Source organism: Panthera leo, chromosome F3 (genome assembly GCF_018350215.1).
Source record: "Panthera leo isolate Ple1 chromosome F3, P.leo_Ple1_pat1.1, whole genome shotgun sequence".
Lineage (NCBI taxonomy): Eukaryota > Metazoa > Chordata > Mammalia > Carnivora > Felidae > Panthera > Panthera leo.
In genome coordinates, this window is record NC_056696.1 from 67595552 (window position 1) to 67616343 (window position 20792).

General features: G+C 56.7%; 1 protein-coding gene across 5 annotated transcripts in view; it reads left to right on the forward strand.

Annotated features, from left to right (window-relative positions):
• Nucleotides 1-1506: 1506 nt before the first annotated feature.
• The window catches only part of ARHGEF2 (Rho/Rac guanine nucleotide exchange factor 2), a 39306-nt gene continuing 20020 nt past the window's right edge, over nucleotides 1507-20792 (forward strand). For 2 of the 5 annotated variants that reach the window (XM_042926100.1, XM_042926102.1), the window contains exons 1-5: nucleotides 1507-1662; nucleotides 2881-2998; nucleotides 9968-10085; nucleotides 10693-10732; nucleotides 11881-11974. In XM_042926100.1, the coding sequence (XP_042782034.1) occupies nucleotides 10043-10085; nucleotides 10693-10732; nucleotides 11881-11974 (177 nt within the window). In that variant the 5' untranslated portion in view covers nucleotides 1507-1662; nucleotides 2881-2998; nucleotides 9968-10042. Of the gene's footprint in view, nucleotides 1663-2880; nucleotides 2999-9967; nucleotides 10086-10692; nucleotides 10733-11880; nucleotides 11975-15574; nucleotides 15637-15907; nucleotides 16042-20792 lie in introns of those variants that run through there. The other 3 variants (XM_042926103.1, XM_042926105.1, XM_042926106.1) reach the window with 2 other exon arrangements.

A 20792-nucleotide genomic window follows, 5' to 3' on the forward strand; every position in this document is an offset into this window, starting at 1 on the left:
TTTCTGTCCTCGGAGCCACTGGCGGGGCCGCAGGGTGCCCTCTGCGTTGGCCCCGCGCTCACCCCTTCCTTCCCTGCGGGGACAGGCCTCAGGCAGCGGGCCTGGGTGGAGCAGGGGCTGTGGACGGGGTGCGGTGACAGAGGAACAGTAGCTTGAAGGAACAACTTTCCAACAACCTGGACTTTTGGTGTGTGCACGGGAGAGTGAGATAACCTGGGGAGGAGGGGGAGGACTCTGGCTCATGGCTTCCTGGTCCTCCCGGGTCCTCTCAACACATCGTGGCTGGGGGTGGCCCCGGGAGAAGGGGAGCCTCGGAGACTCGTGCGGAGGCAGGGCCTGCAGTGAAGGGAAGGTCGCAGCCCGTCCTGGTACTTCCTCCCGGGCTGGGGCTCAGCTCTGGAGCTCGACGGTGTTCCTAACCCCAAGACACGTGGGGCAGGAACGATGCTCACATAGGGGGGGCGAAGGGGTTTCCACGCCACGCGGCTGGTGTGGGTGCCTCTCCCTCTGTCACTGGGGAGACGTCATAGGGCTCTGTGACTTCCCATTGACCGGCCTTGGAAGGACAAAGCAGAATACTTTCTTTTTTTAATGTTTATTTATTTGAGAGAGACAGACAGACAGACAGAGTGTGAGCAGGGGAGGGGCAGAGAGAGAGGGAGACACAGAGTCCAAAACAGGCTCCAGGCTCTGAGCTGTCAGCACAGGGCCCGATGTGGGGCTCAAACTCACGAACCACGAGATCATGACCCAAGCTGAAGTCTGACACTCAGGCCCCCCAGGCGCCCCCAGAATACTTTCTTATGAACTTTCCTCCCTGCTGCTCTACCTGCCTAGACTCCTCCCTCCCCAACTTGGCCAGACCCTAACTCCTCACCCCTGCAGACCCCCTCAAGGCCCACCCACTTCCTCTCTTCACCGAGCTTTCCAAGCAGCTACAAAGCGTTTCGCTGCGTCTTCTCCATGGCGTTCGGCACTCTGGCCACTGAGTCGTTTGTGATCTGGGCTTCTGTCTGTGCACACACACGCACACACGCTGTGAGTCCCTCGAAGGACAGGTATCTGTTTCTCTCTGCTTGGCTGGGTTTTCTGCCATACTGGTGCTCGGGAAATGGTGTAATCACAAGTGAGCGAGGGTGTCCTATCCCCCAGAGAGAGGACCAGATGACAGTCAGAAGGCCCGGGTCCCGGATGTGGTCCTGCAGTCATTCCTGGTCGTCCCAAGCCGGCCGCTCCGCACTTCCGCGCCCCCGTGAAGGGAGGGGGGCCCGGCTGACTGTGATGCCCTCCCAGCTCCGAGGTTCCAGGATTCTAGAACTCTGCTCACCCTGCTGTCTTCTTGACGCAGACCGGCCTGCGCGTGCCTCCCATGAGCGGAGACTTCCCGAAGGAGTTCCTCGCAGGTGGAGACCTGGTGCCGCGAGGCCACAGTCGCCGCTGCCTGTCTGTGGACGAGTCCAGAGCCCAGCTGGAGGAGGAGGAGGAGGAGGAGGAGGAGGAGGAGGAGGAGGAGGAGCAGGAGCAGGAGGGGAAAAAGAAGGAGGGAGATGGCTTCCACGCTGTGCCCCTCCGAAGGTCGGGGGCTTTCCGTGCCCACAGCCACCACCCCTTCAAAAGACATAGTTGGGGGCCAGACAGGGACCTCCAGGACCCACTGAGCAGGTAACCCCCAGGGGACCTCCTGCCCCTCCTTCCCTCAAGTCCTAGCTAGACCTAGGAGAGAGTAGTTGGGGAGGATGACGGGGGCCCAGGACACCTGCGTCCTGGGCATTCCCTGGAGAGTCCGAACCCAGCCTCCCTCAGGCCTTTGGGGAGGAGGGACCCTGCCTTTCTTCCTAGTGGTCCCGGCTCCTCCCCAGCTAGTCTCAGGGGCTGGGGGGAGGCGGGAGGGGGAGGCACAGAGCAGGGACCCGTACTGCCAACACCTCCTGCTTTGGGTTTCACGCAAGGATGTCAGAGCTGGAAGGGACTTGGGGATCCTGTGGCCCAGGTTCCTCGGGAAGTGTTCTGGGGGGTGGGCAATGCCCACCTGCTGGCTCCGGGCTGATGCGGACCCAGGTATTTGGACATCACAGCACCGCCCTGCGGGGGAGGTGGGGGGGGGGGCGGGTAGCCGCTCCTGCTCAGAAGTCTGTGCTTGTGGGAAGTCGGGGACCTGTCTCTCCCCGTCCCCTGGAAAGTCCCCAAGGACAGGAGGTCAAAAGAGAAGGCCCAGGGGTCAGGCTGGAGAGCTCATCGTGGTCATCAGGCTGGAGTGGTCATCGTGGGAACCTGCCAGCCACGGAAGGGCACTGCTCTGGCAGCGGTCCCCACGGACAGGTTCCCTCGGCTCGGTGAGCGGGCCCATCTCTAGCTCCTGGGCACAGCTGGCTGAGCTGGCTGAAAGGAGAGGACGCTGTGCTGCGTCCCTGGCCCGGCTTGGGTGGCAACTCCGGTGGGAAGCCCTGCCCGCGGGGCTCCTGCCACCTTCCCAAGAGCACCCAGTTGGAGGCAGAGACGCCCTGGGCGCCCCTCGCGTGGTGCCGGCTTCACCTCAGAGTCTCCGAGGGGTCGCCTCTCACCATCAGGCACTAGCTCTGCCCCTTGGCAGCCCTGGGCTGAGGAGGGGCAGAGCTTGGCCTCGGGAACCAGGCAAGGGGTGAGCTTGCCACTCGCCCTTGGCCTCTCCCGAGTGCTGGCTTCCTTCCGGGGGACAGGACCGCCCAGTGGCCGGCAGGGGCCGCCCTTGTCCGCTGCTCTGCCAAAGCACGGCTCCCGAAGGCGGGTCGTTTGGGTCTGGGCTGCAGGTGTGCCTACAGGAAGGACTGGGGCCGGGTTCCTCCCTGGTGCCCGTCACTGGCCACCAGCCACAGAGGGCAGTGGTGGCTACGTGTGTTTCAGGAGCAAACTGCAGACATCGGGATGCACGTGCCCTCAGGAGCCCCCCTTACTGCGGAGCCGAGAGGAGCTGGATGCCTTCCTGGAATGGCAGCACCAAGGTGGCCGGCCCTCCCGCGTGGTATGGACAAGAGTCCCCCCGGAGGCCAGCTCCTCCCTCCCGCTGTGCTGCCCCACTCTGTGCCTCTTCTGTCCTGCCAGCTGCTGGGTCTGTCCGCCCAGGCGTCGCTCTGACTCCGTCTGACCGAGGCTGTGTCTGTGGGCTGTACGCCCTCAGTTTGCCTCTGTGTCTGTGTGCCCTGTCCCCCACGCTCGGTGTCCTGCCTCTTTCTCTAAGACTCTCTGTCTCCCCTTTCTGTGTCTGAGCTCTGCGTTGATGTGGGCATCTCTGTTCCTCTCATCAAAAGGCCCCTGTTCCCCTAACTGTGATAACTGCTTCTTTCTGTGGACCCCACATTTCTCAGTTTGGGAGCCGAACTTATAATTTGTGGGAAGAAACGAAGACAGCGGTTCTCTCACAAGATAATCATAGAATTATGGAACGAGAAAGTGTATAGAGTGTGCCCGGCCTTCTGGCTTAAGGGAGCATGTGTGGGGGGTCTCCAGCCAGGACCTAGGGACCTGGAGGGTACACAGGGGCTTTAGAGGTACCCCTGGGTCTGCTACGTCGCACTGGGCAACTGATCCTCTAACTGGCCGGGGCCACCGACACCGGCCTCCTCGGCCCAGCCTGCGGTTTGGAAGAGAGGTTGAGGGAAGCCGGCTGCTGTGGCCTGCAGGCAGCAGCCAGGCTGGGCCCATCTCATCCCGCCAGCCCCTCCCACCAGCATCCCTGCTGCCCCCTCCCCCCGCCCCCCACCATCCCAGCACGGTGATGCCACAGGAAGACCGGGACTGGGGAATCAGACCGACTCCCAGATCCTTCATTTACTGGCCGAGCGAGCGATTTATTTCATCTCTCTGAAAATCAGGATAATAAAAACTATGTTTCTAATGTTTATTTATTTTGAGAGGCGAGGGGAGGGAAAGAAAGAATCTTAAGCAGACTCTGCACTGTCAGTGTGGAGCCCGAAGCGGGGCTCGAACTCACAGACCATGAGATCATGACCTGAGTAGGAATCAAGAGTCAGACGCTTAACCGACCGGGCCACCAGGTGCCCCTAAAACCTGTCTTTTAAAGTTGTGATTATTTCGGGGGAAAAATGCTGTTAAGGTGCCCAGGACTGTGCTGGCACACTGGCTGAGCACTGGAGACCATGGTTTCTTTCCCTTCCTCTCCCTCCCTGCCCCTGCTTCTCTCCTGCTCCTGCCCCTTCCCGTGAGGCGTTCCCTCCCCCCTTTCTCTGCTGTGTTTTCTCCTTCCTTCCTTCCTGCTCTGCTTCCTCTCTCTCCTCATCTTTAAGCACTCTCCTAAATCTCTCCCTGTCTACACGTTGGCCTGTTTCTCCCTCCAGAACAAGTGAGTATAAACTCCACCAAGGTCCACAGCCAAAAAAGGCCTGAGACTCATCAGGCCGGCCCTCAGGGTGTAGACCGATGGCGTGTGAGCCCAGTCCAGCTCCGGAACTTACTCTGTTTGGCCATCACAGAGCCAACAGTTTAAGATCCGGATTTTTTTTTTTTTTTAATGCACTCCATGCTCAGTGTGGTACTTGAACTTGCAACCCTGAGATCAAGGGCTGTATCTCCACTAAGTGAGCCAGCCAGGCGCCCCCCCTCCGCCTTGGCCTTTTAAATATGATGTGTGAAATTGAATGCCCAATAAATCAGCTACCCATCTCACGACCTAGCTTATTACACCACCAAAGCCCGGGGTGTCTTCACCACCGTGTAGTTCTCTCCTCTCCTATTACTCCCTTGCCTGCCCCACCCCCAGAGATAATCACTGTCTTGACTTTTGTCACTCATTTACATTTTTACAGTTTTAATACAAATATATACATTACCTAGATAATATGTCTTTTGTGACTGAGTTTAAAAACAATGATGTCATATTGTACACAGTTGCCTATAACTTGCACGTTCATGCAACATTCTGTTTCTAATTTTTACGTATGTGCTGCGGATGGTTAGAGCTCTGCCATCCCATTCTTCTGTTGATGAACGTTCAGATCATGTCCATTCTTTGCTACCATGAAGAGTGTCGCTATGAACATCCTTTTATCTCTCTTCGGTGCACATTTGTAAGAGCTTCTCCAGGGTATAGACCTTGGAGTGGAGTTGTTAGGTCACAGAGTGCCTGTCCATTCTTACGAGGTCCTAGCAGACCGTTACCACCTCCATCAGCAGTAAAGGAGAGTTCCTGTTGAACCAAATCACTTCCAACATTCGGAGTCATCAGACTTCTCAATTTTGCCAGTCTAGTGGTTACAAATCTCATTGAGGTATTCATTTGAATTATCTTTATTACAAATGCGATTGAGCATCTTTTCATATGTATGCATGACTGTTGTCTTTCCTCTTCTGTGAAATTCCTCTTCCTGTCTTTTGCCCAAATTCCTCCCCTGTCTTTTGTCTATCCTTTGTGGTGATATGTGTTACAATGAACTTTTCACAAAATGGAGAAAAGTGGTTTGTCTTTTCCTTCTCCCATGGTGACTTTACATAAACAGAATTTCTTAATTTTTATTTTTTATTTATTCATTTTTTAAAGACTGTATTTTTAAGTAATCTCCATACGCAACATGGGGCTCGAACTTACAGGCCTGAGATCAAGAGTCACACATTCCACAGAAAGAGACAGCCAGGCACTCCTGAATTTCTTGTGTTTGCTTTTTAAATTTTTTAAAAAGTTTATTTATTTATTTTGAAAGAGAGAGAGGCAGAGAGGGGCAGAGAGAGAGAGAGAGAGAGAGAGAGAGAGAGAATCCCAAGCAGGCTCCACACTGTCAGAGTAGAGCCCAATGCAGGGCTCAAACTCATGAACTGTGGGATCATGACCTGAGCTGAAATCAAGAGTCAGACACTTAATCAACTGAACCATCCAGGTGCCCCTGCCCCAAATTTCTTAATTAAAAAAAAAAAAAATTATTGAAGCATAACATGTATGCAAAACATGCATTAAAACATGTTTAATGGGTGCCTGGGTGGCTCACTTGGTTAAGCTTCTGACTACAGCTCAGGTCATGATCTCACGGTTCATGAGTTGGAACCCCACATCAGGCTTTCCACTCTCAGAGTAGAACCCATTTCGGATCCTCTGTCTCCCTCTCTCTCTCTGACCTTCCCTTGCTCATGCTCTTTCTCTCTCTCTCTCTCTCTCTCTCAAAAATAAATGAACATTTAAAAAAGTGTTTAAGATTTTAATTGGAGTTGCAATGAATCTAGAGAGTAGGAAAAGTTGACATCTGTACAAAATTGCTTCTTCCTATCCATGAAAATAGTACACCTCTGCAATATCATTTTTTTCTGTGTAGATCTTGTGGATATAGGTTTATTCTTAGGTATATTATACTTCTTTTTTCAAGTTTCAAATTTTAGTCATTCTGGTGGGTCTCTTAGAGGTATCTCATTCTTTAAAAATATTTTTTAATGTTTTATTTATTTTTGAGAGAGAGAGAAAGAGTGTGAGCAGGGGAGGGGCAAAAAGAGAGGGAGACACAGAATCCAAAGCTCCAGGCTCCAAGCTGTCAGCACAGAGTCTGATGTGGGGCTCAAATTCATGAACAGTGAGATCATGCTGAGCTGAAATCAAGAGTTGCATGATTAACTGACTAAGCCACCCAGGCACCCCTCCTATTCCTTTTTAAAAAATGTTTGTTTATTTGTTTGTTTGTATATTTATTTATTTATTTATTTATTTATTTATTTTAATGTTTATTTTTTTTGAGAGAGAGACAGAACATGAGGAGGGGAGGGGCAGAGAGAGAGGGAGACGCAGAATCCAAAGAAGTCTCCAGGCTCCAAGCTGTCAATGCAGAGCCCCATGTGGGGCTCGAACCCATGAACTGTGAGATCATGACTTGAACTGAAGTTGGACGCTTAACCAACTGAGCCACCCAGGTACCCCACAATTTGTACCCATTTAAAATCGACTTCAGTTTGCTAATATTTTGTTTGGGATTTTTGTACTTATGTTGATAAGAGAGATTGGCCCCAAATCTTCCTTTGTCAGACTGCCTGTGTGCAGTTTAAGAATTAAGGTTATATTTGCATTAGAGAAAGAGTTGGAGGGTTTTCATTTCTATTCTTTGGAAGATTGCATAAGATTTCAGTGACCTATTCCTTGAGACACCCGTCCCTTGCCTATAAAACTGTTTGGCTCAGTGTGTTTTGCTTAGAGAAAGATTGACTACCAGTTCCATTTCTTTAATAGGACTATTCAGACTTTCTATTTCTTCTAGATTCAGTTTTGGTGAGTTATATGGATATAGATATAGATACAAACACACACATTTTTTTAAAAGGAATTCTCCCGTCTTGCTTGCATTTTCCAAATTGCTGCCAGCGAGTCGTGGGCAGTCTTCTGCCTTTCCAGTCACCACACTGCCATCGCTAGGTCCACCTCCTGTTCTCCCTCAATTCATGCCTGCCCTCTGTCCATCACTCTTCTGCAGCCTTGTCTGTTTTATTTACCTGTTCCTAAAAACAACTCTTGGCTTTTATTGATCCTATTTTATGTTTAGTGCTCCAGTGATTTCTGATTTTTATTTTTATTTTTTAATTAATTAGTTATTTATTTACTTTAATGTTCTTATTTATTTTTGAGAGAGAGAAACAGAGGACTAGCAAGGAAGAGGCACAGAGAGAGGGAAACACAGAATCCCAAGCAGGCTCCAGGCTCTGAGCTGTCAACACAGAGCCCGACATGGGGCTCAAACCCACCAACCGTGAGATCGTGACCTGAGCTGAAGTCAGACGCTTAACCAACTGAACCACCCAGGTGCCCCTTAATTTTTAAATTTTTAAACTAATCTGTCCATCCCGCCTGAGGCTCAAACTTACCACCCCAAGATCCTGAGTCATATGCTCTACTGACTAGGTCAGCCAGGGGCCCTGATGTCTGTTTTATCTTTATCATATCTTTCCTGTTTTCTTTGAGTTTGTTCTGTTGTTCCTTTTCCAATTTTAAAGTGGGCATAGTTTGGGGCGCCTGGGTGGCTCGGTCGGTTAAGCGTCCGACTTCAGCTCAGGTCACGATCTCGCGGTCCGTGGGTTCGAGCCCCGCGTTGGGCTCTGGGCCGATGGCTCAGAGCCTGGAGCCTGCTTCCGATTCTGTGTCTCCCTCTCTCTCTGCCCCTCCCCCGTTCATGCTCTGTCTCTCTCTGTCTCAAAAATAAATAAACGTTAAAAAAAAAATTTTTTTTTTAAAGTGGGCATAGTTCATTTATTTTACAACTTTTTTTCAAATAAGGCTATAAATTATCCTTGAAATACCACCTTGGCCATCTCCCACAAGTTTTGTGCTGTAGTTCTATAGTATTTTCATTAAATATAGCATGTCATAAACTATCTTTAAATTTCCATTATGATCTCTTTCTTGTTTGTCCAGTAAGTCTATTTAGAAGAAGTGTTTTAAATTTTGTAAATCTATAGAGACTTTTTAAAACTGAAAACATTTTTGAGACAGAACAAATATATAGCAAAAATAAAAAATAAAACTTACCCGTAGAATGTAATGAACCATTAGGAAGCAAATAGCCACGTAACCACCCAGCTTACACAAGAAACACTAGAGTGTCACTAAAACCTACATGGTCCTTGTGTCCCTCTGCATCCATACCCCTCTTTTTCCCGTCAGAGATGACCACTTTCTTGACTCTTTTTTTTAAGATTTTATGTTTAAGTAATCTCTGCACCCAACGTGGGGCTCGAACTCATGACCTCAAGATCAACAGTCCCACACTCCACCAAATGAGCCAGCCAGGCACCCCACTTTACTTTTAAGCTCAATTTTCCTAATAGATTTACCCCGTTTATATGCAAGTCTAAACAATATTAATTAGTTTTGCTTATTTTAAACTTTATGAGTATAACCATACAGCATATACATTTTGTGTTCTTGATTCTTTCACTCAATATTATGTTTGTGAGATTCATCCATATTGTAAGGTGGGCTGTGGTTTGTTCATTTTCATTTTTTTTTAATTTTATTTATTAAAAATTTTTTTTTAACATTCATTTATTTTTGAGAGACAGAGAGAGGCAGAGCATGAGCAGGGGAGGGGGAGAGAGAGAGAGACACAGAATCTGAAGCAGGCTCCAGGCTCTGAGCTCTTTGTTAGCACAGAGCCCAACGTGGGGCTCGAACTCAGGAACTGCGAGACCATGACCTGAGCCGAAGCCGGACGCTCAACTGACTGTGCCACCCAGGCGCCCCCATTTTCACTTTTGGTTAGTATTTTGATATGTGAATACATCTCAGATCCCTCATCCGATCCACTGGAAGGGGATTTCTGGCTTGTTTCCTATGATCTCTATGATACAGATTATTTGAAATGTGTTAAAACTTGCCTTCTGGGGCGCCTGGGTGGCTCAGCCAGTTAAGTGTCCGACTTTGGCTCAGGTCGTGATCTCAGGGTTCATGGGTTCGGGCCCCGCGTCAGGCTCTGTGCTGACAACTCAGAGCCTGGAGCCTGTTTCGGATTTTGGGTCTCCCTCTCTCTCTGCCCCTCCCCCACACACGCTCTGTTTCTTTCTCTCTCAAAAATAAATAAACATTAAAAAAATAAAAACTAATTTGCCTTCTGGCCTGATATGTGGCCAGTTTTTGAAGTGCTTCGTGTAGGCTTGAGAAAAATATTTATTTCCTAATGGTTGGGTGTGTGGTTCATGAATGTTCCTACTCCCTTTTGTCTTAAATCCAGACTGTCTCTGTTGTCTCATTTCATTTTGTTTGTTTGTTTTTATTACCTGCCTGGCCTCCGTAGTTTGAGTCTGTCATCTCTGGAAACCCTTCAGTGTAAATTTTTTCTAAGATGTTTCCTGCTTTGGGCTCGAATTGCAGCAGAGTGCTGAACGCCAAACAGTGGGATTAACTTCCCAAGGATTTCAGGTGGAATGTGGCAGGTGTGGAGGACGGGGACGAAGAGCACAGGGAGCAGGAGGGGTGAGGCCTGACTTCGAGTGAGGGTTCTTGATGTGATTCTAGGGTCAGAGCTGCTGTCATCCGTCCGTTGGCCCTTTGGACCGCTCGGCCACTGGCACGCTTTCCAAGTCTGTGTCCATGAGTGGCATCAGTTGCCTCTTGGGCTGTTCCGACCCGGCTGGTGAGTGGAGGTGGGAGGCAAGGCAGTGGTGGCCCCTTCCCCTGTCTATCTCACCACCGTCCCTCACCGCCCACCGCCAGCTGTTTAGAGTCTGGGTGTCCTGGGTTCTGCTTAACCACACACCCTTGGAAACACCAACATGCCTCTATTCAAACGAGAGGTCTGAATTCAGAACTCTCCTTCCAATGAAGGAGGACATAGGACAGAGTGTGGCTCTCCAGTCCCCCTCCCCTGCCCCCCCTCCCCGTCACAGGAGATGAAGGACAGTTTCCTGCCAGGTACCTTGTCCTCAAGATGAGGCACTGGAGGCTCAGTGCGAGACCTCTGCTGTCTCCCTTCGGTTCTGCAGAGACGGAGCTGAGACTCAGGCGCCCACCCCCTGCTCTACAGGGTCCCGTGCTCTGCTCCCTGGCCTCTCAGTTCTTCAGCTCTGCGCCGCTCAGACCCCCCCCCCCCCCCCCCCCCCGCCCCACACACACACTCCAGTGCCAGTCACATGCACCTGCAGCATGGGAACCTGATCCAGGTGGAGGGGGTGGGGGAGGCAGCCCCGGGCGTCTTTGTCTGGCTTTAGCTGGACACTTCTCGTCTCCTTTTGTGTTGGCAGGGAATTTATGCCAGCCCTCCGCCACTGACCTCAGCCGAAGGTGAGTCTGGGAGACCCAGAGCCCTTCAGAGGCCCGGATGGAAGAGGGGCAGTGGGACTGGTCCACGGATCCTGCAGCACCAAGGGTCTCTGCTTCCTGAAACATCGCTCCCTTTGACATTTCCGATCCTAGGCCTCCAAAAGGCCCTGTCCCCGAGCTTTACAGAATTCACCCTCTCCTCATTCAGTGGCCAGGGAGGGTTACAGGGCTCCCCGTAGCCTCATGGGAGAGTGAAGCAATTAGGGAAAGGAAAGTAGTATCCAGACCCCAGCGGTCAGATGAAGAGGAGAGAGGGAGTTGTCAAGGCCAGGAAGGGGGGTGGGCAGATCAGCTACTGGACAGTCTTAAGGAGACACGGTGACTAAGGACCCCATGCATCGGACTTGGAGGTTCAGATCATAACCAAAGGGGAGTGGCTCAATGGAGAGCTGGGCAGGGGCTGTGGAGCCCAGGGTGGGAGGGCAGGGGCTGAGGCCCAGCCCTGGAGCTGCGGGAGCCTGGGAGATTTCGGTGCCCAGAAAACTCAGCACACAAAATCGGCACCTGTTTATTTGGCCCCTGCAGCTGAAGCCTGGTTAGAGCGGCCGGGCCCTCCCAGACAGTGCGGCTGGATGAGCTAGCCAGGGCCCTTTAAGATGCCAAGCTCTGATTTGTGACCCTGAAAATCTCTAGCTGACACATCCTCCTGGCTCTGGGTTTGGGATTAGCTCATGGGATGGGGCTGATGAAATCCCAGGAAATCCACTCCTTATTGGCTTTGGGCCCAGAGGCCCTTTCCACACAGCAGAGAGGGTCGTACACAGGGCTCTTGTGTTTTGAGGGGAACATGCCCCACTGGGGGGCCCTCACCCCGCATCTTTGGTCGGGAAGCAGTGCCGGCAGAGGCCGGGCCTGAGTTAGGTAGGAAGGGGGAGGGTCTGCACTTATCTGGGAGGAGCCTGGAGTTTTCCTCACACACTGAGGTGCCTGGGCAGCAGCCGTGCACATCCGGGAGGTGGGGGTGGGGCGAGGGGCTTTCTCAGTCCTTTCTCCGACCTCCTTTCTCCCCTCCGGGCATGGCGCCTTCGTCCACCATCTCTCCGGGAACATCTCGCTTTTCTTTTCCAGCTCAGCCTCCAGCCCTTCACCTCTTCTTTTTCTCTCTGCAGCTGTAGCCAACTGGAAGGGGGCTCAGGTACCTGGGCGGACTCCCCCCTGCGCCGGACCCTCAGTTTCCTCCTGGGCATGACCGGAAAGGCCAAGGTAGGAGTCAGCGGGGAAGCAGGAGGCCTGGCCCCCCTGCCCTCCTCAGTTCCCTTCCTCTGCACCCCACCTTCTGCTCTGTCCCCAGCTTCCCCGGGAGACAGACACCCAGGGCAATGGTTCAGGCTTGGAGGAAGCACGTGGTATTTCTCCCAGACTCCCTCCCTGCATGGGGGGAGGGTCACCTTTCCTGTGCGCCCCCCTGCCTCCAGCTCCGCAGCCAGCTGTGGACAGCTGGGAGAGGGGAAGGGTGGCTGAGCCCTACCTCTCTTCTGGCCTCACGTGGCTAAGAGGTGGGCAGCAGAGATCGGAGCCATTGGGGAAGAAGGATAATGATCATAATTACGGCACTACTTTTTACTTCTTCGGAGCGTCTATAAGGGTTTGCAAAGTGCCTTTCCGCTCGGAACTGTATGGGTGGGTGCAGCAGCTGCCGGAGTTGCAATTAGACCCCAGGCAGCGTGGGAACCAGGAAAGTGCGACGTTGTGGAAACGCGCGCACAGCCACGCGTGTAGGGCCACGTCCAGTTCTGACCCCGGGAAGGTGAGACTATCCTCCCGGGTCCCTTATTACCGACCCCGGCGCTGCGAGACCAGGAGCTCTGGCTGCTGCTCCAATGCCTTTCCACGTTCTCCATTTCCTGGCAGAATGAGCACCCCCCTTTTCCTCCCGGGGCCTCCCCAAGTGTGCATGCACCTTCCAACCTGGGGCGGCTGCTGAGCGTGGAGAAGGACTGCAGAGAAAACCTCCATATTCACCTGGAAGAGCCCCGGGATTCTCACCCCTCGCCCCCGGGGCCGGGCCGGGCTTGCTCCCCCCGCCGGCCTTTTGGCCTTCCTCCGGGTCAGGCAGAGGAGAAACCCGCTGGTTAGCACAGGCAGAGGAGAAACCCGCTGGTTAGCACCTTCTCACCACAGGCCGGAGGGGGTGGGGGGGGGCGGGTTGAGGCAGGGGACCAGCCAGTCTGAGCAGGAGCGGCTGGAATCTTAAAGCCGGGGGTGGGGAGAGCAGTGGGGCAGTGAGGCTTCTTTTCTCCCACGGGGGACTCAGCTCTCCAGGGACCTGGGGTCTCCGGCCAGCGTCCTCAGGAGCTCTCTTAGCTCAGGGTAGGAGAGTGTGCCAGGGGAGCTGCCTTCTTTCCCCGCAGGGGGCGTCTGTGCTGCCCGGGGTGGGGGGCATCCCGATCCCCAGGGCTCTTCTGCGTTTGCCCACCCTTGGCCCAAGTTCGGTGAGAAGTAAAGTAACCAGGTGAAGGGGGGTGTGGGCAGCGTGGGACCCGGATAGGCAGCGGGAAAGAGCCCGAGCCAGTCAGCGTCTGGCCAGACTCGCCCTTCCCCACCAGGGTCTCCGGCCCAGTGCCGTTCATTCCACACTCACGAGTGCGTGTGCCTGCCTCACTAAACCCCTTCCCCTCCTCCCAGCTCGCGACTGCGCCTGGCAGGTCAACATCAGGGGGCGGGGCTGGAGAGAGGAAGTGGCTTATTCCTTCCTATTTGACTAGAGGCATCGAGGTGGACAAAACACTTTTCCAGAGGCCATCCATTTCATTTTCATAACACTCTGACAGAGATAAGTATTTTAATCTCCATTTGGTAGACAAGACAACGAACGCAGCGGCTCCATTACTTGCCTGAGATCCTACAGTTACCAGGAGGCAGGGCGGTATTGCAGACCCAAAGCTTTCTTGTTGTTGCTTTGTAAAAAGATTTTCATTCTCTTTTATTTTATTAAAAAATTGTTTTTTAATGTTGAGAGCGACAGAAGAGACAGAGTGTGAGTGGGGGAGGGGCAGAGAGAGAGGGAGACACAGAATCCAAAGCAGGCTCCAGGCTCTGAGCTGTCGGCACAGAGCCTGACACGGGGCCGGAACCCACGAACTGTGAGGTCGTGACCTGAGCCGAAGTTGGATGCTTAACCGACTGAGCCACCCCTGACGATTCTTATTTTAAGCCAAATGTGGGGCTTGAACTCACGATCCCGAGGTCAAGAGTTTCGGGCTCTGGTGGTGGCTACTTTTAGGTTCTGGCAGAAATTCGGGTTGCCTTTTGTTATGGGGCATCGAAAAAATAATTTCTGAAAATAACGGGAAGTATCAGTGGATAGGAGTGGGGCGGGGATAGCGAGATGACGACGCAAGGGTTTGGTTTTGGAAGTGTTCCCGGGATGCATAAGATGAAAATTAAGTCAGGCAGCAGGCTTAGCTCTCTAAAAGCCCAGCTGTTCCTCAAGGTAGACGGGTTTCCTCTACCCACTCCCAAACCCCCTTCCTGGCCACTCATCTCCTAAGCGGAAGAGGTGGGCATTGAGCGAGGGCCAGGCTGGGACACAGAGCTCACTGAAGATGGGGGTGGAGGCAGAAAAGGGTTGGAGCCTGAGGTCTGCTTCCTTCACAGAGACCGGAGTCTGAGGCCCGCCTGAGAGTTCCCTCAAACCCTGCGATTCAGGTCCTGGCCTCATGGCTCCACCCACTGGGTGCCCACACTACAATGTGGCCCTTTAAGATTCCATCCTTAGCTTGTGGCACTGTCCCACCCTAGGCCTGGGAGAAAAGTTCGGGTCCTGGCCCACCCCTGGTCTCTGGGCCCCCAGTGGGTGGATCCACCAGGCCAAGATTCTGGCTTCTGGTTGTCTGTTCCGTTTTTAAATTTAGTACATTCCTCAGCCCTGCCTGCTCACTGCGGGGAGGTCAAGTCTGGGGTTCTGGGCCAGGATCTCTGGTTTGGGGGAGTTCCTAGGGCCTTCCCATAAGGTCTTCCCCGCAGGTGCAAGCCTGGGGGAACCAGCCTGCCTCCTGGCCCTGGGAAAGTCCTTTTTGCTTTCTAATTTCCATCCGGCCTGAAACGGGCTTATCCCCTCTCCTGTTTTCTGGTCTTTGCGGTACATGGATTCTTAAACAGTGGAATGGGTGAGGAAGGAGGTGATGAAAGAGTTGTTAGGAGGGAGGCTAGGGGAGCAGTGTGGAGGTGGTGCTGGGGGTGAGGAGCCCAACGGGCTCAGCCAGTGGTGAGGCAGCGAAGCCCAAAATAGTGGCAGAGGCTAAAATTGGCACCTAAGGGGAGTGCTGAGCTGGGCTGGAAACACTGGCTGGAGCTGCCTCTGAGCCGGGCGCCGGGAGTTGCGGCATCCGGGTTGGGCCTCCTCTCCCTCCTTCCCCTACACTTTTTGGGACCAGAGTCAGGCAGGACCGTGCAGACCCAGGATGCTCTGCCCCAAGGCTCTGCAGAGAAATGCGAGAGCCTGAGAGGCAGAAATGAACTGCAGTGTGAAGGATTATAGTTAGATTGGGGGAGGAAGTTTGCAGCAGCAGGAAACTCGGCAAAGGTGGAGGGTGGCTCAGGCTGCGGCAGAGGGCCCCGAAACAATGCCCCACTGCACGCCGCCGCTTGTGGGGAGACCGGCCAGGCCCTGAGTGCCCCCCGGAGCGGGGGCGGGCCGGTGTCCAGTCTTTCGGCTCCGGCCTAACAGCCAACGGAGGGAAGCGGGGTTAGACACCAGGAAGGACTTCCCCGGCCTCCCGAGAGGGGGCGGAGCCCGCGCCCGGGCCGGGGGCGGGCCGGGGGCGGGGCTCGGCCGGGGGCGGGGCCGGGGGCGGCCGCCGCTCGGGGCGGGGCGGGGGGCTCGCGGGAGAGTCCTCGGGCGCGCACCCTCGCCTCCACGCCCGGTAAAGACCGGCCTCTCGCTTCCCCTCGCTTCCCCCGCCCTCCCCCTGCCCTGCCCCCAGCGGCGCGCGGGGCCTGGCGGCGCGGGCGGCGGGGCTCCCTGCAGAGCGCGCGGGGCGGGGGGCCGCGGGGCTCCCGGGTAGAGGTCGGCGCGGGCAGGGCGCGGGCAGGGCGCGCAGGGCCGGCGGGGCGAGCGGCGGCCAGCGCCCCGGGCCCGGCCCGGCGGCCCCCGCCCCCGGCCCGCGGGGAGGCTCGCGTTTGAGGAACTGCGCGGGGCCGCGCGCGCGAGCCGCCTTCCTGTCCCGGGACCGCCCGCCGCCGCCGCCGCCGCCGCCGCCCCGACCATGTCTCGGATCGAGTCGCTCACGCGCGCGCGGACCGAGCGGAGCCGGGAGCTGGCGAGCAAGGTGGGCTCTGGGGGCGCGGGGCGGCGGGGCCGGGAGGGAGCGCCGGGCCCCCGGGGGGCGTCCCGCGCCGCCCCCCACCCCCACCCCCTCCCGGCCCGGCCGCCCGGAAGAAAGTTGCTCCGGGAAGGGACCGCGCGGGAGGAGGGAGGTGCGCGTGTCGGCGGGGCTCCCCTCGGCCCGGGGGCCCCTGCGCCCCGCGGTCGCCGGCGTGCTCATCCCCCTTTGTCCCCGCCATCCGGCGCAGGGGCCTGGAGGGGTGGTTTCCCGGTTCCTCCCGCCGGCACCGCCGCCGCCGCCCCCCACCCCCCAGACAAAAGTCAGCCCCTCCTCCCCCCGCAGATGGACTTTCCAGCTGTGATTCACTTCTCCCCTCTGGTAGGCGGGTGGCTGGGGTCGGGACGGCGTACTTCCCCCCAGGAGCCATCACCCTCAGGCGCCGGGAGCAGAGGTCTTTGTGTAGTTGGGATCCTTTCCTCCGTCCTCCGGGGCCCTGGGCACACCTGTTTCTGGAACACAGGGCCTCGGGTCGCCGTCCCTGTGTGACCCGCCAGCTTCCAAGCCCCCTGTTCTCCCTGCGTGAAACCCCGAGGGTGACCCGCTGGCCGGCTCTGTGCCCCTGTCGCCCCTCCTCCCTCCTCTCCCTAGCCCTTCCTTCACTCTTCATCCTGGGACCCATTCACCTTCCATTTCCAGAGTCTGGGGTATAATTATCCTTGGCCCTCCTCCTTCCCAAGTATCCTTTATCCCTGTCTTTGTAGCCAGGCCCACTCTTCAAGGCCATGACCTCTGCACACCCCAGACCCCGGGAAATGAGGTGTCCGTTAGAGCTGGCAGCCGGTGGCATGCAGACAGCGCCTCCCAGCAGCCAGGTCGCCCGCACTGTACCCATTATCAGGAGGGCCAGGACCCCACCAATAGCTGGTTTAATCTCTGGCTTCCCTCTGCCGCCAGTGCCCTGCCCCCAGTGCCCTTCCCTCTGCCCCAGTGCCCATCACCCCCACGGTGCTTGCAGCAAGGGGGCAGTGCCCTCTGGGAGCCCTGGAAAATGGTGGAAAGCCCTCCCACACTCCTCCTAACTCCTAGCCTGGCTACCTGTCTCCAGGCTAAGTTGGGAGAGGTTCCATCCTGGAACTTTCCCTTCGGGGGCCGGGATGAGATTCTGCCAACAGGAAGGCAACTGGGGATTTGAGCAGAGCCTAAGACAGGAAGTGTGCTGGAGCCGTGGGGTGGCAGACGGGCTCTGCTCAACCCCGGCCCGGCCAGGCCCCAGCCCTGAGAGTCTGTTTATTTTTCAACCGTTTGAGCTGAGACCCTGGAGTAGAGCCAAAGGGGGGCGGAGAGGTTTTTTTGAAACCACGGAAATTTGGTTCCACCCTAAAAAGGAAAGCCAAGAGGGAGCCGTGGGGGGCAGACCTGGAGAGGGGTGTAGACAGGGCCTCTGGGAGGGTAGATACTGGGGTCCTTCTTCATCGGAAAGAGCTGGGGGGCCAGATACCTGGGTCCTCATGCCTTGGTCTTTCTAGTAGCGGGGGGACTGGGGCGCCTTCTGTCCTGGGGCCTGCTGTGGTTTGGGGAGTGGGGGCTTGGGGGGGGACTGAGTGGGTGGATCTGAGGGCAGAGCGCCGCAGGAGGAGGGTGGTTGTCGGTTTGGGTTGGTCGGAAGGGGAGGGCCGCCTCCGGAAAGCTGTGGTTACAGAAGGGGGGAGTTGGTGCTTGGCCAACAAACCCTGGATCCCCTCTTCCCCCTCCCCCAGCGCACCAGCTGTCTCCTTTCTTTTTATACTGTGGTGGGAAGTAGAGGGGCCCTGCTGGAAATGAGATTATTTGAGGAAGATGGTCTCCCCTGCTACCTATTTGGAGGGATGGGTCAGACCAAGCCCTGAGCCCACACCCCTGCCCGCTTCCCTGCCTGACACCCAGGACTTCTCAGAGAAGGAGAAACTGTGAGGGAGAATACCCCGTTCTTCCCAGCTTCACAGAGGCTGACTGCAGCCCCTCCCCACGTGTCTGTTCCCGGCACCCCTTTCTCTCCACTCCCCATTCTTTCTGCTTCCTACCTTCCCTGGCTCCAGACCCCACAGGCCCCTTTCCCTCTGGCCCCCTGCTCTTCCCCCACCCAAATCCTAACCTTCGCGTGTCAGAACAAAGGGTCCTTTCCTGTCTAGGGGCCAGCAGGGGCCTCCAGGACGGCCCTGGAGGCTGGGGTCCCCTTGGAGTCTCCAGGCCCCCAGCATTGGCGTGTGTGGGGCAGGTGGAGTGGGAGAGAGGGAGAGGCGATTTCTTTGTTCTGGGTAAGGAGAGGTGGCTGGCTTTGTGTGCAGGATGGACTGGGAGAGGAGCTGGGCCCGGGGAGGAGGGCTGGGTGAGCAGGGAGGGGCTGACCCGGCTGGCTGGCAGTTTTGTAAGGAAGTTTTGCAGGAACTGAGGGTCCCGGGGAGGTTGAAGCTTTTAGGGGCACAGGAAGAGGTTCTAGGGTCATGGAGGTTCAGGACCGAGCCGAGGAAGGGAAGTCACTGCTGCAGGGGTTGCTGGTGCCTTGGGGAAGGGCCGGCTGGGCTCAGCAAAGGACAGAGAGAGGGGCCTGAGCTCAGTCCTGGCTTCCCTGGAACCGACCTTGGATCCTGGAGGGGACAGATCTGAATGTGTGAATCCCATGCAAGCGTGTGACCTGTGTCGAGTGTGTGTGTGTGTGTGTGTGTGTGTGTGTGTGTGTGGCTGTCTGTCCCCAGATGCTTTGGGTTACTGTCTTGAGCCGCGGTCACCAGATTAGGGGGCTTGAGCTTTCTGGAAGTAGTTCCATTTTTAGCTTCCGTCTCTGGTTTGAGGGCCGTCTAGTAGCCCGAGTGAGCAGATTGGCCAGGGCTCCTGGCGCTGGTGAGAGATACGGCTGAGGGAAGCTGGCTGGACCCTCCTGGGTTTGTTTGTGTGTCTTGGGGGAGGGGGTGCAGGCAGCAGCTGCCCCCTCCCAGCCCAGCCGGCCTGCCCTGTGCCAGGAGGGCAGGGAGTCCTGGCACGGCTATTGTTCGCCTGCACAAATGCCCGTCTGTTTGCCTCTCCCCCCCCCCCCCGCCCTCCCCTCTGCTGTCTGTCTCCTGACCCGACAGGTGTGGCCGGGCAGGGGGCAGGCTGGGGTCCAGGAGGCCTGAGTTTCAGGGTCCCCGGCCTGATTTTATTCCCCATGGCCCTTAGCGCCCCTCTGCTGCTCCACCAGTGTGCCCCCTCCGCCCCCGTTGTCTGGCGTGTCATTCTCATTCATCGAGCAAGCATTTATTAAGTGCCTTTGTGTGTCCGGTGATGTCTTTCTGTGTTACGTTTCCGGCTTTGGCCACCTTCTCCTCGGGCTGCTGCCTTTATCTTGTCGCCGGGAAGCTCACAAAGGAGCAGAGCCTGGCCTTCCTCTCAGTCCTGTGGCCAGGAACCCTCTGTCTGCTCCTTTCCCAGCCCTAAGCCCCCATCCCCACGACCCCGTGCACTCCACAGCCTATGACTCTGCGCCCCGGCTGGTCAGGCGCTGAGCCGCAGGTGACTTGGATCCCAGCGGGACCCTCGGGTGCCTTCTGGTCACCCTGCAGGGGCCTCACCATCTTGAGGAAGGGGCTGTGGCTCTGAGCACCACATGACTGCCCCGGAGGTCGTGGCGTGGACGCCCGGTGGAAGAATGAGCACCGGGGCCTTGCTGGGAGAGGCGCCCACCTGCCTGGGGGGCTCTGCCACCCACTGCTGCCCACCAGGGAGCCCAGCTCTGGCAGTGCCTTCCTCACACACAGCACCATTTTGCTCATTTTGCCGCCGAGGGAGGCACAAGTGCGGAGAAGGGGGAAGACGGGGACACTGCCCTCGTCCCCTCGCCTTTCTTGCCCCCAAGTGACCACGATCTGGAGGGACAACGGAGGGGAGCTTTGGGTCGGCCTCTCCGGGCCCCCAGAGGAAACCCTCAGGGTCTAGGCTCAAAGGAAGTGGAGTGGAAAGAAGGGGGGGTGCTCCAGTGAGGACTGAGGGGTCCCCGGAGCGGGGCGAGGGTGCTGCTGGACCCCGGGCCTCAGTGTCCGCCGTCCCTCCTCACAGTCGTCCTCCCTTCCCTTGCAAATGTGCACCCAGTGCCTGTTGGACAGGCCGCCGAGCCAGGGGACCGACCCAGTGCGCCTTCCTCCCTGCCTCCCGACGCCAGGCTTCCGTGGGGCGGATGAGCAGGGCTGACCAGTCGGAGGACTGAGCCCCGAAGCAGGGGCTTCTGCACGTTCGGCACGGCCAGTGTAGATCAGGGGTCGTGGCCCAGTGCTCGCCCCACAGGCTGTCCTGCGGGTGGGTCGGAGCCGAGCGGGACCGTCCTCAGAATACCTGGAAAAGAGTAGGATGGAGAGGCGGGCACCACTCACTGTGTCTCAGGGACAGCCTCCCCCCAGTGGTGGGTCCTGGGTCCTTCCGTCCCCCTGGCCGAGCCCTGGGGCGGGCACAGGCTGCCACAGGACAATAGCACTAGGCGGTGCCAGGGCCGCTAGCTGCCCGAGGTGGGATGTGCTGCTGTGGCTGCTGCCCGCTGCTGGCTCACCTACAGAGGGGGCCCCTCGGAGAGAGGGTGAGTGTGGGGAGCGGAGGGGCTGGGTCCTCTGTGGGGCGTCGATGGCAGGCAGGGAAGGGCCCAGAAGCCCTGTGCTCTGGCTGCGCGTCCTCGCCCTCCCTCCCCTGCCTCTGTACAGGGGGAGCCTCCAGGTGGCGGAGGGCGCAGGGGGTGGGGAGGGGACTTGCACGGG